The sequence below is a fragment of the Coenobita brevimanus genome, chromosome 33, assembly GCF_032717465.1.
Source record: "Coenobita brevimanus isolate Jiangsu-jjx chromosome 33, ASM3271746v2, whole genome shotgun sequence".
Classification (NCBI taxonomy): domain Eukaryota; kingdom Metazoa; phylum Arthropoda; class Malacostraca; order Decapoda; family Coenobitidae; genus Coenobita; species Coenobita brevimanus.
The window spans coordinates 1,850,834-1,868,010 of NC_136986.1; the positions used below are offsets into that span (position 1 = coordinate 1,850,834).

General features: G+C 40.1%; 1 protein-coding gene across 1 annotated transcript in view; it reads right to left on the reverse strand.

The window, feature by feature from the left end:
* The window catches only part of LOC145395711 (fibrocystin-L-like), a 304,791-nt gene that overhangs the window by 88,723 nt on the left and 198,891 nt on the right, over positions 1–17,177 (reverse strand). Inside the window, exons 62-66 of the mRNA XM_080269252.1 lie at positions 13,252–13,443; positions 10,603–10,784; positions 9,583–9,701; positions 4,036–4,186; positions 897–1,033 (exon numbers count right to left, since the gene is read on the reverse strand). Coding sequence (XP_080125378.1) covers positions 897–1,033; positions 4,036–4,186; positions 9,583–9,701; positions 10,603–10,784; positions 13,252–13,443 — 781 coding nt within the window. The remainder of the gene's footprint in view (positions 1–896; positions 1,034–4,035; positions 4,187–9,582; positions 9,702–10,602; positions 10,785–13,251; positions 13,444–17,177) is intronic.

A 17,177-nucleotide genomic window follows, 5' to 3' on the forward strand; every position in this document is an offset into this window, starting at 1 on the left:
AGTGCCACAGTTTTATCTACGTAATATAATCTAAAATTACCTACCCTAGTTTAATATGATGATGTGACCTACTGTAATATGATGATGCAGCATATCATGTGATACAGCCTACCCCAACTTTTACATTCCCACATTCAGTTAGCTAAGGTCACTTGATCATACCTAGAAAAACTTTGCCACTTTGCTCTTCAGGTCTGACCAAAGATGTGACTAGCAGCTGCATCACAGCTGGGAATTTGGGGTCAAGGAACAGGTATACTTATCACAGCAGTTTGTACATAGGACTGAAAAGCAACCCAGTCGCACTGACTCATTGCAGTTTGGAAGGGGAAACAGTTTTTGTCAAACTACTAAAACTGAATCTGTCAAGTAGCTGTAACTTCACTAGTCACTGGGTTACAACTTGTCATGGCATGGCAAAGCTAGAACACAATTATATGAGGCAAAATACATGCATCCCATCCACCTTTTTCATTTTAATAAAAATACACATTACCTTGTGTGCTGGTAGGTTGCAGGAAAAACAAATGATAATGTAAATATAATCTATCATCTTTCATCATTTTCTACCATGACCGATGTGATATACAAGAACTTGATACAACTTTCTGTGATATAACATAACATTATCTGATCTGCCTGTCCAGAGAACACATTATATATTCATTCAATATCCAATTCTTTACTGCCGAATTATGAGTGCAGAAACCTGTGGCCAGGATACTTGGTTCCAACATTTGAGTCAAGGGTGAAATACATAATACAACCAGAAATAGCTTTCTGTGATCTAACTTAAACTGGGCTACCATTCTTTGACCTGACTGCCCAGACATAATATAGTACAAACTGATACGGTATAACTTCCTTTACTTTAATATAACCTAACACTCCCCGACCTGTTTGTCCAGCCATGTAGCAGCACTGACGGGTTCAGCCAGTGTGAGGGTGGTGGCTCCAGTGACAGAGGTGGCACCCAACTTCACCCATGTCTTGTTCGGCACCAAACCATGTAGCTTCAAGTTACCAAACACACCTGGTGGATCAATATGCTAAATTAACTCCTTTAACCTAATTAAATATTTTGTTATTGGTACAGTATTTTCTGGTTATTTTATCCAACTTAGGAATGATCTGGGGCAATGAAAGGGCTAAAGAAGGCTATATCTAACTATTCCAGCTTGAAAAATTCTTATCTAAACTTAATATTGTCTGATGCTAGCAAGAAAAGATAAGAAATACATCAATGGACTGAAGTGTTTAACCCGTTCACTCCAATGATGTCTTTTTTAAAATACTTGCTATCTTAAGGTAATAACTTCACTTGTGGGAAAGCACTTACAGTAAGGAGGTTAAAACAATCCTCACTAAACTTCTCCACATGGAAAGATCTCAATCTATAGCCAGATGCCATGATCTTGTAAGGGGTGGCCTTGTGTCTCTGAGTTAATTGTTTTACAGGGAGGGGAATTAACCCTCTGTCAACCCACTTGTTAACATGTAGGGAACACATATAGTTTGATTACATGGTTACCACCTACTACTGTAAATGTTTTCTTGGCTTACAGGAAACCATTAGGCTTGTCGCTGAATGAAGCCAACTGAAAAGGAAAGAAGAGGAATAAAAAGTGAAAGTAAAGATGGGAGAAGTAGGAACAGAGGAGAGACATACACAAAAAAGAATGATAAAGAAGTAGACAGCACTACATCAAGTGAGTGGATGATAGTCACAACCACCTACCACCAAGATCTCATCAAAGCTATATGAAACCGTCATCTACATGAAAAACTGAGGAAAAAGAGTGAAAAAAAAAAAAAATTGAGAAAGTTATAATTTATGCTAATAAAAAAAATCTCGTTTAGAAAACAGAAGCGGAGAAAATGAAAGAAAGAAAAATAAAAAAGGCATATGAATCAACGGAGGATAAAGGTGGTTCAATGACTGCAGCTCATCATCATCATCATCATCCAGACCTCCTTTCCCACCCTAGGGCAGGGTGAGGAGTAGCAACACCCAAACAGCCCAGATTTGCCCAATCCAATGGGCCATGCTTCCATTCACTCACCATTCAAGCCCCCAGAATCCTGGCTCTATCTGATATGCCTAAAACATTCACCACATACTGTAGCTTCACATAAATGTAACTGACAGTGTCAATCCAGATGCCGTCACGTTAAAATGGGGTGCCAAATCCCTGATCATGCGCTTCTCCTCACAATATTCATCTAGCCAACTCGATCTCTTGTCAGTTCCCTAACCTCACCGACTTCCAAACTTCTCTTCCTCACACACTTGTCCACCATATCCCTCCACCTTCTCCTCAGCCTACCTCGCCTCCTCCCTCCTTCATATTCACTCAGATATACCTTTTTCACCCCTCTATTGTTATCAATGCTCTCCAAAGGACCATACCATCTCAGTACACTCTCTTTGATTCTGGTGTCCACAGACTTCCTCACTCCACATCTTTCATGAACCACATTATTTTGTATCTTATCCACTCTGCATTCCACATATGTTCCTCAGCAGTCTCATTTCCACTGCTCTCACTCTTGACTTTTCACTTTCATGCCACACCATAGTCTCACATCCATATGTTAAAGTTGGTACTAACACTCCTTCATGTAAGTCTCGAGCAGCCACAAAACTCAAGCCTCTGTTTCTTATCAAGGCCTTCATTGCACCAGCTACTTCCTCCCTTGTGCCACTCTACCTTCCACTTCTCTTGCACATTTTCCTCTCTTTTCTATGACTGTACCCAGGTATTTGAACTCTCTCACCAAATCCAGTCTCTATCCATTCACGGTAACATCACACTGGGTAACTTTCTCTCTCAATAACCATCACTTTCCTCTTTTCTGCATTTACTCTCAAGGCATGACGCTCACAGACATCAGCAAAATTCTGCACTAGTCTACCAAGTTCTTGTCCAGTATAAGCAAGTAGTACTGAATTATCAGCACACAACAAATTTGAGATATTCCATTCATAACCAACGGCATCCCCCTCTCCATTACTCATGTTTTACTTCTCTCAGCTATCTTAGAATAATGCAGGGATGAAAAATGGAAGGCTAAGATACAGAAAATGGAGGCAGATCAATGGATACTTTTAACCTCTTCCAACATGATGACATCTTTTTAATTTTATTCCTACAGCCTTTAAATAATTACCAGATTAGGATAAACTACTTTTCACTCTGGGTCATATACAGCCCTTCAATGCAAGGAACTCCTCCTAACCTGAATAAAGTACTGTAATCTTAACATATCAAATATAAAACAGAAAGCACATCTTCAAGCTGAAGAGGCAAGGGGGAACACAACTGGGCCAAAACAAAGAAGATACAGAACAAACAGTATACAAAAAGCAAGGAAGTAGATGCAGAAAACCAGAATAAACTGGAGTTAAGGGAGTGGAGGTCAGTCATGAAAAATGAGTAGAAAAATGGGAACATGGTAACAACTGATCCAATATTATGATGTGCCCTCTCAGGTATGGGGGACTATGGCTAAGCTATCACAGTCAAGCTGAGTACTGTACATCAAAGGATGGATGACCAGCCTATTTCCCCTGGTGGCATTACATAACTCAAAAGTCCCATGCACTTCCTGAGAAAGAAACCCACACACAATGGTAGGGCTGTCACTCCAATTACAGCATTCTAACCAACAGACCAAATGGTGCCAAAATGTGAGGCTGAAGTAATAAACAACACAGAAGGGTTGATCCAGGTGTACTGGGGGAGGGCGGGCAAACTTGGAAAATGAAAACAGATGGGGGAATTTCAATATGATAACATCTTTTTTACCCAGTTCTTGCTGTTATGAGACTGTTTTATTCACCTTACCCCTAATAATACAAGGGTTAATGAAAAGTATAATTAACCTCTCCAGTTTCAAAAGTCCCAAACAGAGTAAAATAATCTAGTAACTGCATTAACCTAATGTACCAAAACTGTTATTGTACTAGAGAGAGAAATTAAATTTAGACAGAATGACGGAATGCAAATTATATACACGAAGGGAGATACGTACCAATGGCCTTCCACCCTACATCTGGAGTACCAGCAGGCATGGGCATATCAATGTTGTCTGGATCTGTGGGGTCCAGGGAGCCTCGCAGGATGATGTTGAGGGTATGAGTGAAGGGGTCAGTTTTTGAAAGTCCTGCCACCAGTGTCCCACCCTGGAACCAAGGAAAATATAACTGCAGCTACTACTATTACTACTACTACTTCTACTGCTACTGCAGTTAATCCCTTCACTGCAACTGACTTTTTTCACATTTGTCTTGCTATCTTCAGACAATTTTATTTAGCTTAGGAGACACTTCTCTAACATGAGAGGTTAGCTGCATCCCTACTTAATTTAATAAAGTCATGGTGAGGTAGCAAGATGAAATGAAAATAAGAGAATAAGACTGGGATATAGGTATTACTACTACATGTGGTGCCAGCAAGGTATACTTTCATCCAGTGGCACTGATATAACTTGGCTGCTCTGCTGTCCAGTTACACAAATGTCCCTTAACTCCCTCCCTATTCCATGGAAAGAGGACAGTGGACTGCAGGAGGAGGGCAACTTCAGTCAACAGTCCACCAGGTTCACATTCAGATGAGTCTGGAATTGCAACTATTATTACATGATTAGGTATATGTGCTGTGCATCCTAGAATGAGAGGCTTGGAGGGGGCTAGGTTTATGACAGAAGAGTTAAGAGGTAGGATGGGACTGGAGGATATTGGTGTTGTGATGATGAGAAGTAGACTGAGATGGTCTGGGGACGTGGAGAGGATGGGGGGATGACAAATGGGTGCTGAGTGTGAGAAGTGTTAACATTAGGGGAAGGGTTGCTAGAGGCACACTGAAAAAGACCTGGGACGAGGTCACTGAGCGTGACCTCAGGGATAAGGGACTGAACAAGGAGGCAGCCAGAGATCTAGCAGGACGGAGAGCCGCCATTAGGTGACAGAGACCAATGTTGGAGCCTTTATAAATGAAATGAAATTAAACCAAGCTACTCTAACTCTTAGTTCTATTAAAAGACTTGTAGTACACTACTCCTGCTAGTACTACCACTTCTCTTACTCTTACCGGTTGCTTCTGCATCAATGATACATTATCTTCATCATCATCATCATCCCAACCATTTCTCCAAACTAAGGATGGGATGATGCAGGATCCAGAAATTAAGGGATGAGAATGGGTAAAATGGGGAGAACTATCAACAGTATTACCTGTGAAATGGGCCAAAAATTCATTCACACGTCATTCAAACCCCCAGAATGCAAACAATCAATCCATCAAATAATCAAGTTAAAATGTACCACTCAGTCACACACACACACACACGAACAGCCGGAGAGAGCGGACGTCCAAGGCATTGCTCCTAACCTTGAGTAGTTTCAGGAATTTTGTCTGTCCTGTCTCCTAGGGTCTTTCTTTAAATTTAAAATAATGAAAGTTAGTAGACTACCAAAAATGTAAAGATTTGTTGGCAATAATATACATGAATGTTTGTGGCTTATTCGGTAACAGCTGTTTAGGTACTTTACATTAAACATGGCCAAAAACGTAAACAATGAGGGAATGGAATTTCAAGGTTTTGATGCTAATACTAATGTCATGGACCTGGTGAAAACATTAATTATGAGGATTAGTAAACTCGAAAAAAAAGTAGAGAATCTAGTGATAAAGGATGTATCAGGAAATATGGAAACCACCATACAGAGTCTAATCCAGTCCAACGAAACAGCCAATGAAGAGATTAGGAATTTGAAGAGGGAAAATGTTGAACTGAGGAGGAAACTTGAAGAGAGTACTAATAAAACGGAGAAGGTGAGTAATGTATTAGAAGAACATAAGGCAAAGTGGGCACACGTAGAAGAAGAACAGAAAGAAGTGGTCAGCTTAAGAGAGATCATCCAGGAAGAAAGGGAAATGAACAAGAAAGAAATGGAAGAAAATGTAGTGAAAATACTGAAGAAAAAAGAGAAAATAGTGAGAGAAACTGTAGAAAGGAACAGATGTGTGGTAGTATTTGGAAACAGGGAAGAGGAAGAAAAGGTTAGGTTCGCAAGACTCGAGAGACACGAACATGGTGAGAGGAATATTAGGCAAGATTGACCCCGAAGGAGACAAGTGGGTAAAAGAAATTGAGGAAGTAAGGAGGATAGGGCCTTATAAGAAAGGGGAAACAAGACCAATGAGAGTCAAGTTTACATCAGAAAGTGTAATAAATGAGATACTTAAAGTGACCTGGAAATTAAGCAAAGAGGCGGGGATGGAAAATATTATAATAAGAAAAGATCTGAATGAAGAAGAAAGAGAAGTTTTAAAATCATTAAAGGAAGAAGTAAAGGAAAAAAATGATAAGAGGACAGAGGAAGAACGTAATACTTTTTTTTGGAGAGTTTTGGATATGAAAGTAAGGAAATGGTATTTAAGGAAATAGAAGTGAAGGAAACTAGGGGGGATGGTTGTGAAAGATCAGAAGTTGAGGAAGTGGTACGGACAGAGAGTAGGAGAGAAGAGGGTACTAATAATGTCAAAAATAATTTGAAGGTGATATATACTAATGTTGATGGTTTCATATCGACAAGGATCGAAATTAATGATTTCTCGAGAGAACATGAACCTGATGTCATGTGCTTTGTAGAGACCAAATTAAGAGAAGATATTGATGTTCATTTGGGAGATGGTAAATACAAACTGTGGAGAAAAGACAGAAAAGAAAAAAGGGGAGGAGGAGTGATGATAGCAGTGAAGAACAACATAAATGTAGATACTGTGGAAATGGGAGAAGGCAGGGCTGAAGTGATATATATGAAATTAGAAACTGGAGAGAATGTTAAAAGAGATATGGCGGTAGTGTATGTTCCCCCAAAGACGAGAGCATGGAAGGATGACGAATACCATGAGATGTTGTCAGATATGACTAGCTACTTGCAAAAAATAATTGAGAAAAGCAATAATATAATTTTGGTGGGTGACTTTAATTGTAAAGAGGTGAACTGGGAGGAATGGTACTCGGGAGGCGGCGAGGATTCGTGGGGCACTATGTTATTAAATATAATAATGAATAATGTGATGACGCAATGGGTCAAAGAAGAGACACGGTTTCGAGGTGAGGACACACCAGCAAGGTTAGATTTACTGTTCACCAAAGAACCCGATGTAATAGAATCATTGGAATATCTCTGTCCTTTGGGAAAAAGTGATCACGTGGTCATTGAGTTCCAGATGTTAATAGGAAACGTTGAGCCAAGAGACGAGCTTCATAGACAGGGAAGATACAACTTTGGCAAAGCAAATTTTACAGGCTTGAGAAACTTTTTTGAAAATGCGGATTGGAGAAAATTCAGAGAAACAAGAGAGATACAGAGGAAGTAGGATATCTTTCTAGACCTCTATAATTTGGGAGTGGAAAAATTTGTACCAAGAGTAAGAGGGAAAGAAAACAGGAAAAAGGAGTGGTTTAATAGAAGGTGTATGATAGCCAAAAAAGATAGAGATAAGGCATGGAACAATTGGAGAAAGAGAGGTAACGACAGAACAAAGGAAGAATATAAAAGAACAAGAAACGAATACACAAGAATACGTAGGGAAGAAGAAAGGAATTTTGAAAAAGGTATAATTGACAAATGCAAGGATGAACCCAAATTGTTTTATAGATTTGTTAATGGTAAACTGAAACAAAAGGAAGGAATCACCAAGCTGAAAGTAGATGGAGAGGTCTTTAAGGATGCGGCAATGCAAGCAGAAATAATGAACAAACGTTTCCAGTCAGTTTTCACTAAAGAAAAGGAGCTTGTGGAAGGGGAGGGAGTGATTAGAAATGTTCCGGTGATGAAAGATATAAAAGTGGAGGTGCAGGAAGTGTATAAATTACTGGAAACTCAAGATGTAAGGAAAGCCCCAGGACCTGATGGAATTTCTAATTGGGTACTGAAGGAATGCAGAGAACAACTGGCGGATAAAATTCACAGCTTAATTGTATGCTCACTGGAAGAGGGGAAAGTGCCAAAAGAATGGAAGAGGGTAAATGTGGTACCAATTTACAAGGGAGGAAACAGGGAAGAACCCCTGAATTATAGACCAGTGTCTCTAACCAGCATGGTCGCAAAATTGTGTGAGAGAATCCTGAAAGACAGATGGATAAAATATCTGGAAGAGATGAATATTTTGGCTGAATGTCAGTTTGGATTCAGAAGTGGAAGGTCATGTGTTTCTAACTTGTTGAGCTTTTACTCAAGAGCGATTGATGTGGTACAGGAGAGAGATGGTTGGGTGGATTGTGTGTACTTAGACTTAGAGAAGGCCTTTGACAAGGTACCTCATAAGAGACTAATGTGGAAACTAGAATATATAGGAGGACTAAAGGGGAAACTTCTGGAATGGATGAGAGACTTTTGAGAGACAGACAAATGAGGACAGTAATAAAGGAAAAGATGTCTGGATGGAGGGAAGTAACAAGTGGAGTCCCTCAAGGCTCAGTGTTGGCGCCAGTAATGTTCCTGATTTACGTAAATGATATGGTAGATGGAGTGAACAGTTATGCGAGTCTGTTTGCTGATGATGTAAAGATCTTGAGGAAGATAGAGGTTGAGGAGGATTGTAAAATACTGCAGGAGGATTTGGATAGGATACACAATTGGAGCCGGACGTGGGAAAGAAATTTAATGTAAAGAAATGTAAAATATTGGAAATGGGTAAAAGTACCAGGAGACCATCACTGAATTATTTTTTGGGTAATGAATTAATCACAAAAGGAGAGAAGAGAAAGATTTGGGAGTGCTGGTCCAAGATAGTTTGTCACCAGAAAAGCACATTAACAAGATAGTTGGAGAGACTTATAAGCTCTTGACTAACATAAGAGTAGCATTTCATTATATGGATGAGGAAATGATGAAAAAATTGATAGTGACCATGATCCGCCCCAGGTTAGAATATGCAGCGGTAGTGTGGTGCCCACACAAAAAGAAAGATATAAACAAGATTGAGAGAATACAAAGAACAGCAACCAAGATGGTCCCCAGTCTGACAGACCTGTCATACAGAGAGAGGCTGGAAAAACTGGATTTGCCTTCGTTAGAGGAAAGGAGAAAGAGGGGAGACATGATTGCGGTGTTCAGGACCATGGTGGGAGTAGATAAAATTGACAAAGAAGATCTGTTTGTATGGGATAAGAGAGCAACAAGAGGACATGGAATGAAATTGAAAAAGTCAAGTTGCTTGAAGGATATCAAGAAATATAGCTTTCCTTACAGAAGTATAGACTTATGGAATAGCCTGGACAAAGAGATCGTCCAGTCTAAAAACTTAAACGAGTTTAAAGTTAAATTCGACTTATTGAGAAACAGCGACGGAAACCCACGAGCATAGTACATTCCGTGTATATCACAATTAGGTATATTCTTAAATATTTGGAACGACTTAGACAAAGAGGTGGTGCATGAGAAAAACATTCATGTGTGTAAAGGCAGACTTGATAAATGTGGACATGGAGACAGGACAATACGAGCATTGCTCAATTCCTGTATACTACAAATAGGTAAATACACACACACATACACACACACACCTGTATGAAGATGATGGTGGTATTAAAGACATGGTCCATGGTGTCCTCAAATTCTATTGTGCCGTACACGTACACTCGGCCAAGGCTGGGGGTTGCTATGTCCACTAGCAACCACATTCCTGCAGAAATAATTACCATACATAATAAATGTGGAAAAACAAACATGTGCAGTACTGTCATGACCAACATCATAGCGTCATTACATTTTCATTTAGGGTGAGGTCTCACATGGTTCACTCATTTTTTAAATAGTCTGACAACATCAAATTTGTATTCCTTTTGACCATCTCCAGTGATTTTATTTAGGTAATGGAAGACTCTGAGGTGGTGCATACAGTTTTCTTAAACATCCATCCAATCAATGAGCTTCACCTATCTAGAGAAAATCATCTAAAGGTAATAATCTGGTCTTTTGTTTCTCAGAAGTGACCCTCCCCCACACACACACATCAGAAAGAACAATAATCTTGTCACCCACCTCACACAATGGATCCCAACCACTTATTCCTCCACATCTTTTCTTCCTAGAAAATGGATGCCATTGGCACATTCCTCTGCATCTCCTTGGCTCCCTCCTTCCATTATTTCCCTCTTCTTCCTTCCTTCTTCCAATTTAGACTTCCCCCCTCTCCTTTTCCATCTTTATCACTCCAAGCATCCATCCATTCTCTCGCTCTCTCTCACCTACCCAAAATAATAATCTTGTCCCCTCCTTCTCCCAACTTCACAAACAGACCAAAACACAACACTGAGGGCAACTATCAAATCCCACCAACAGATTTTCTCAAGGTCTCTATTCTCTCCCTCCAATCCTTCCATCTCTCCTTCCCTCTCCCTCTTTTTATTTCTCCATTACTTTATCCCTCCTCCTCCTTCACTCTTTCAAGCCTTGGTTCTCCCCTTCCCCTCTCTGTCTTTCCAAACATCCACTTCTACTGTTCTTTCTTTTTGCCTTCCCCTCTATGATTAACTTTTTCCTCTCATCACCCCCCCCCCTCTCTCTCTCTCTCTCTCTCTCACCTGCTGGGACAATAATCTTGTCACCCTCCACTGGCAGCCCATAATATGATTCATTGGGGTGGCCACCAGATCCCACAGGCACATCCTTCCATGTCTCCTTGTCAGACCATCGGTAGATGCTGTCAGGTCGCCCAGTGGGTACTGGTGGCACCGTTGGGGGGATGCAATTTGTGTATTTGCATCTGTGGCAGATTAAGAGCTTTGTCAGGTTAATGAGTAAGAATGACATATTGCAAGAAAATGACATTACTCTCCTACTCATTAACACACTTGTCACTACAAATCAGTCACATCAGCTTAAGTTAGATGATAGGGAATCCATGATTAGAGCTTAAACAAGCATAAGAACTAAGTCAGTACATGCAGACAGCACTCAAAAAGCACAAACCTCTGCCAACACATATACCAGACAACTCAGATCGCCAACAAAATCTAATAAACTCTTCCTTGGCACAAGTCCCACATATCCACAAAATTTCATTGAAATCCATCAATAACATTTTAGATATCTTGTGGATAAACAAACAAAGAACAGTCCTGAACCAGGGCTTGAACTCAGATCAATGCCAAAATTTATCAACTCTTCCTTGGCCCATAGCCCACATATCCACAAAATTTCACTGAAATCCATCAATAACTTTGTGAGATATCTTGTGGACAAATAAAGAAACAAACAAAAACAAACAAAAAACAGTCCTGAAACAGGGCTCGAACTCAGATCACCACCAATATTTAGCCAACTCGTTCCTGAACCATGACACACATATCCACTAGATTTCACTAAAATCCATCAATAACTTTTTGAGATATCTTGTGGACAAACAGACAAACAGGGACGAATACATAATCTCTTCCCAACTTTGTTACTGGAGGTAAATATGCATAGTACAAATAACAGGATTTTCTCAATACCAAACAATAATCAACAAAACTACCACACATTTACTAGTAATACAATGACACATACAAAAGAACATAAATATGATATAATTTGCAAGCAGAGAGGAAGAATGGAAGAAGGCATAAATAAATATGATGATTGGCAAGCAGGGAGGAAGAATGGAAGAGAGCATCTTGTGGGTATTCTAATACACTGTGAAAGCAGGCAACCATTGGTTACTGGCAGTATAAGCATGGGGGAGGCAGTGGCTCAATCAGCAGAGAGGTGGACTGCAATCCTACCGGACCAAGGCTCAAATCCCCACTGGGGCAGAGAAAGGTTTAAGGATCTGAATTTCATAAAATCATACTTTATTGACCTACCAGAAGACCGGCTGACATGTCATAAAATTACCCCCGCTAATACCAATACATCAGTCCTGTATGAGACAGCCCTAGCATGTATTCAATTTGGACAGAGGGTGTTAGCGCCAATGTAGTGACATGTAGAGGTGTATGGTATGTAGGAGGACAGGACTACTGGGCCTTGGGAGCAAGCTGTGAAGCCTATGCCCAGAGTAGGAAAAAAAAAAAAACATGGAGTTGAGCAAGCTTGATTAGAATTTTCACCACCAAATGCACTGTTGAAAAGGGACCCTTCACATGGTAGCACACTAGACAGCTCTGCTGCTAGGTTACATAAACTTCCCTCAACTCCCTCCCTATCCCCTCAAATGGAAATCAAGGACAGCAGGAAAAGGGCAATTTCAGTCTCCTATCAACCACATGCACACCCTGAGAAGTCTGGGGCCATAATAACAACAACAAGCGACTGCACTAATCATCAGTTTGGTCACAGCTCACTCTACTTCAGAGTAGCAGTATGATGAATGAGTGATACCTCACTGGGTTTTGAGGTTAATCATTGCTGACCAGATTGTTTGCTGTTAGCATCATAACAAAAGCAACTTTCTCCACCATGCAGTGGAAGCAGGTTAGGAACACAAATGGATGGTCTGCCTGTCACAGTCTCAGTTTGTTAAAAGGTTCATTGAGATATGAACTGGTATTTTGCTAATCTGATAATGACTGGGATGGCAGCAGGGTGTTGGAAGTCACCATCAGCAAGGCATAATAATTTCTGACAAGGCAGAAACCAATAATTAACCTGAGCTTATCATAACACTTCTTAATCCTGACAATTTATTACATTTAGGGATCATGACATGAGACTGTTAAACATGGACCGGTTCCATCGTAATTAAATCTTTCTGTATGATAATCCTAAACTCCAACTCTGTTGCCTTCTGGGTCACTGCCCACAGGAAGTGCCTCCAATGTGAAGTCTGAAGAGTGGTTATATGTCTCCCGGTGGAGCAGTCAGTATTACTATGATGACCTGGGGCACCTGGTAGAGGGGAAGTGTGCTGTGAGTAGACAAATGGAAAGTACAGTATAGAGAAAGGCATATTACCAGGTTCCTTCATTCATTTGTTCATTCCAAAATGCCCTGCTCATGCTTGCATGCATTAATCTTGGTCACCAACATGTCCATTATCAGGCTGCAGGGAATTTTTTTTTACAGCAATACATCTTTACTGTCATCAACCTATCAAGGGAGGTTGGTTCAGTGGTAGAGGATCCTCCATTCACTCTGAGTTCTATCCTGTGATGTGTGTTTTGTTCTGTCACTGAGTTGGCTTCTCCTGAACAGCTTCCAACACAAACAAAGAATAACATTAATTAGTCACAAACAACACTCCCACCTACCTGTACACTCTAAAGTCAATCCTGCGGCTGACACCAGTGGTTCGGTCATTGAATGTGGAGCGCCTGGCCCTATTCCTGGCCACCAGGTATGTCATGGTGTTCGTGGCATTATCCCAGTAATAGTCACCGTGGACACCTCCAGCATCAGGGTCTGGCAGGCTTGTGCTGCTGTTACGCTCTTCATCCACCGTGCTGAGACAGAGAGTGTTATGGGGAATTTTCAGTATATTCTTCCAACCTCCACGTGATGGTATTCAACTTAAGAGAGGCTTACCGTACTGAAGAGGTTAATGATGGCTACATCAAAATTCCTTACTTCAAAATACAGTAAATATTACTTGGCTATAAGATGAATACAATAAAAGATATGTATGGGAGAGTCAGGGTGTGTTAGATCTGGAAAAAAAGGAAAACAAACAGTGGCCGTTATCAGTGGTACTCAGCAAAATGAACCATGCACATAAAAACTCTTCATTCAAGCCCAAAATTCTGGGTTACACAGCAAAGACTATACTCTTCACACAAAGCTTTATTTCATCAGTGAGGTATAAAATTGCTGTTGATTAATCCTGATCTGTCGGGCCAAGCAGACCTACTGACCATAGGTAAGTAAGGGTATTTCTGTGGGACCATTCTACAAGTACAATACAGTATGTGCACTGTGCAGGGAACCAGCATCCCCTTGTGGTGGGCAGTGCCTTGCCAGAGTTGGACCAGAGTTCTTCCCCATGGTGATATGCACAGAAGTATTTGGAGGTTTGGCTCCCATGTGGACAATGAAGCTGTTTAGCTTCATCCAGGGTGCCCAGTGCCACCATGTGTGTCTCATCAACATCGAAATATAAATTAAAACTTCTTAATATACACCTAATATTCCTGCCAATGTTCATATTATATCGAATCATTTAAAGAAGCTCCAACATGTTTGCATGCAACGGCCTTGGTAACCTAATGGCAGCTTTCAACACTGCTCGATCTCTGGCAGCCTCACTATTCAGTCCGTTATCCCTGAGGTCATACTCTATGACCATGTCCCAAGTTTTTTAGTGGCCAATTTAATTTACTTGCTAGGAGGTTCCTTCTACATGTACAAGATATCATACATCAGCAGTAGATGGCTGGCTACCACTGACCCAGGGAGATACCATCATGGGAAATGAAATGTGGCTACAAGCTTGATAATTGGCTATGCAGTCATCACTCTCAGGCAGGAAATATTCAGCCACAAGTACAGAGTCCAAGTCCAAGGTGAAACTCTAAATTTATTACATATCCATTTTCTTTTCCAACAATTTCCAGCAACAGTTTGGAAGTAAATGACTGGTTCCCAAATTATACTTAGCTTTCTGTCCATTAAAATGCATCAGCAGTACCAGGGCCAATCTCAACACTGGGAGTTCATTAAAAGGAAATATAGCATATAAAAATTTTTATGTAAATGTAACTGAAGTCATCTGATGACAGAATAAAATCATCTAGTAGTGACCAATAAAATTACCTGGTAATAACTAGCTGGTTCCTTGAAAGCAGTGATAAGAAACAGGGAAGTGAGCATGGAAGTGAAAAAGTTATTACATGACAGTATTGTGATACCAACTATAACATATGGAAGTGAAGCTACGACGTTGTTGGAAGGACATAAGTCAAGAGTGAGAGCAGTGGAAATAGGTTATTTAAGAGGAGCCTGTGGAGTCACATGGAGAGACAGGCTGACAAATGAAGATATAAAGGAGCATTGTGGTGTGGATGCAGAAGTGATAGAAAGGGTTAGGAGGAACACACTGAGGGGGTTTGGCCACGTGGAGAGGATGGAGGGTGAGAGACTAACGAAGAGAGTGTATGTGAGTGAGGTGGAGGGGAGGGAGAGGGAGGAGGAGGCTGAGGATGAGGTGGAGGGATGGGGTGGAGAGGTATATGAGAGAGGGGGGGTGTGAGTTGGGAGCAGGGCAGTGAAATGTCACGGGACAGGGCGACGTGAAGGTGATTTGTTTGTGGCCATCCCATATGGGATTGAGGCATCTGGCAATAGATAGATAGATAGAATAACTAGAATGAAATCATCTAATAGATGCCATTAATTTTGTCTGGTGGTATTGAGAATAAATTCCTAAAATGCTGAATCTCTCTGGAAGTATTACATCTGTAAAGGGATAACCCTGAGATGAACATAATTGTCGAGTGATTGCCAAAATCAGCTGCTGAAGTGAGACTGTTATCTAAAAGTGTTATTACTTCTACAGCAGTATGTTACAAATACATCTAAACAAATGCTATATAGATGCAACACAGTATTCTCATCTGACACCTACTTCCAACAAACCAATAGAGTGAGCCAAAAGCAAAAACAGAAAAGCATAAAACTAGGTAGACCATCACCATGATACCTAGTGAATAAACCACAAATACATTCACTCATCACAGCCTAGATAGTTCATGGCTTCACAACACATGCAAGCATCTGCACAATTTTTCTTTTCAAAATCATTTTATAAAGGCATTATACATTCAATACTAAAAAATTTATATAGCTGTACTCGGGTTAGGAATTAAATTTTTCTTATTGAAAACTCAGATAATTTATGATGTCATCAGGTGCTTACCTGTTCAAGACAATGAGGTGTTTTTATAGTTTATTTATGGTGCAACGAGAATTTTCTTTAGCTTCGGAGAGCCACCCGGTGCAATACAACTTTAAAAGTTTTATATTTATGAGGGCCAAGGACAGTTTACATCGACTGACATTTTTGAACCTTAGAAGCAATAGCTACAGTATTCAACTGGCTATCCTTGTCTTATCTCATAGTCTAGACATACCTAAGTTCCTGCAGTTATCCTCAACTTATGTCTGTAGAAATATTTAACTGACTATTCATGTCTGGTCTCGAATTCTAGACATAACACTGACAGACCAATCTACCGACAGTGGTTATTCTTATGTTACATTTACAGTAACAATAATAATTATAATAATAATTATGTGGCCTTTTGTTTCTCAAAAGTGCCAGTTCTTCCCTAGGGAATTCATTAGTGCTCGACACACTTTTGCAGTTACAAGAATTGTGACATCTCATATACAATACAAACTACATCAGTAAAAAAATATGAATGTGGCAAATAATTAAACCCTATAATCATCCATCATAGTACCTCTCTCCAGGTCATAGCATTTTGAAAAATGAAAGGCTTTCAGCTGTCTCTTAAAGGATTCAAGAGAAGAGAGTTGTCTCATGGACAATGGAAATCTACTATATAATCTAGGGGCTCTATACACAAAAGAACAATCAGAGCATGATGACTGGCGAATGGCTCCAGGCTTGTCAAGACGCAAGGAATCATCTTCATTACGTAACATCACACCTGGCTTGCCAGTGGGAGTTTTAACAATTCAGCAAGATACTTTAGTTAACCAAACTTAAGAACCTTGAATGTAATAAGACAGTTTAAATTCAATTCTAGCCTTTACTGGTAACCAATGCAGCTCAATTGGGAATGGGGTAGTCAAGGTTCTCGGGGGAAGACCAAAGATAAGCCGTGCTACACTCTTCAACACAGACTGAACTTTTGTTAGCATATCATTTGGAAGATCAATCCACAGTGAATTACAATAGTCAACAAGAAATAAGACCACTGCATGGACAAATGTTAAGAGGCAACATTTATTCAGGAATTTTCTCACAAAGTACAGATTTCTGATATGCAAGTTACACCCTCTGACAACTTGATTAATATGTTATTTGTAATTTAACTTTGAATTAAAGTAAACACTCAGACTTCGAACAGAACTGACTGGATGAAGCTATGACACACCAATGTTCAAAGGCAGGGCATTATCAGTGTCATCACCCCTTCTGTTTTCTCTGATGTTCTCAGTCTTACCATCAATCAGCTTAAGCTTCCTCCTAGCCAGCCAAATCTTAATATCAGAC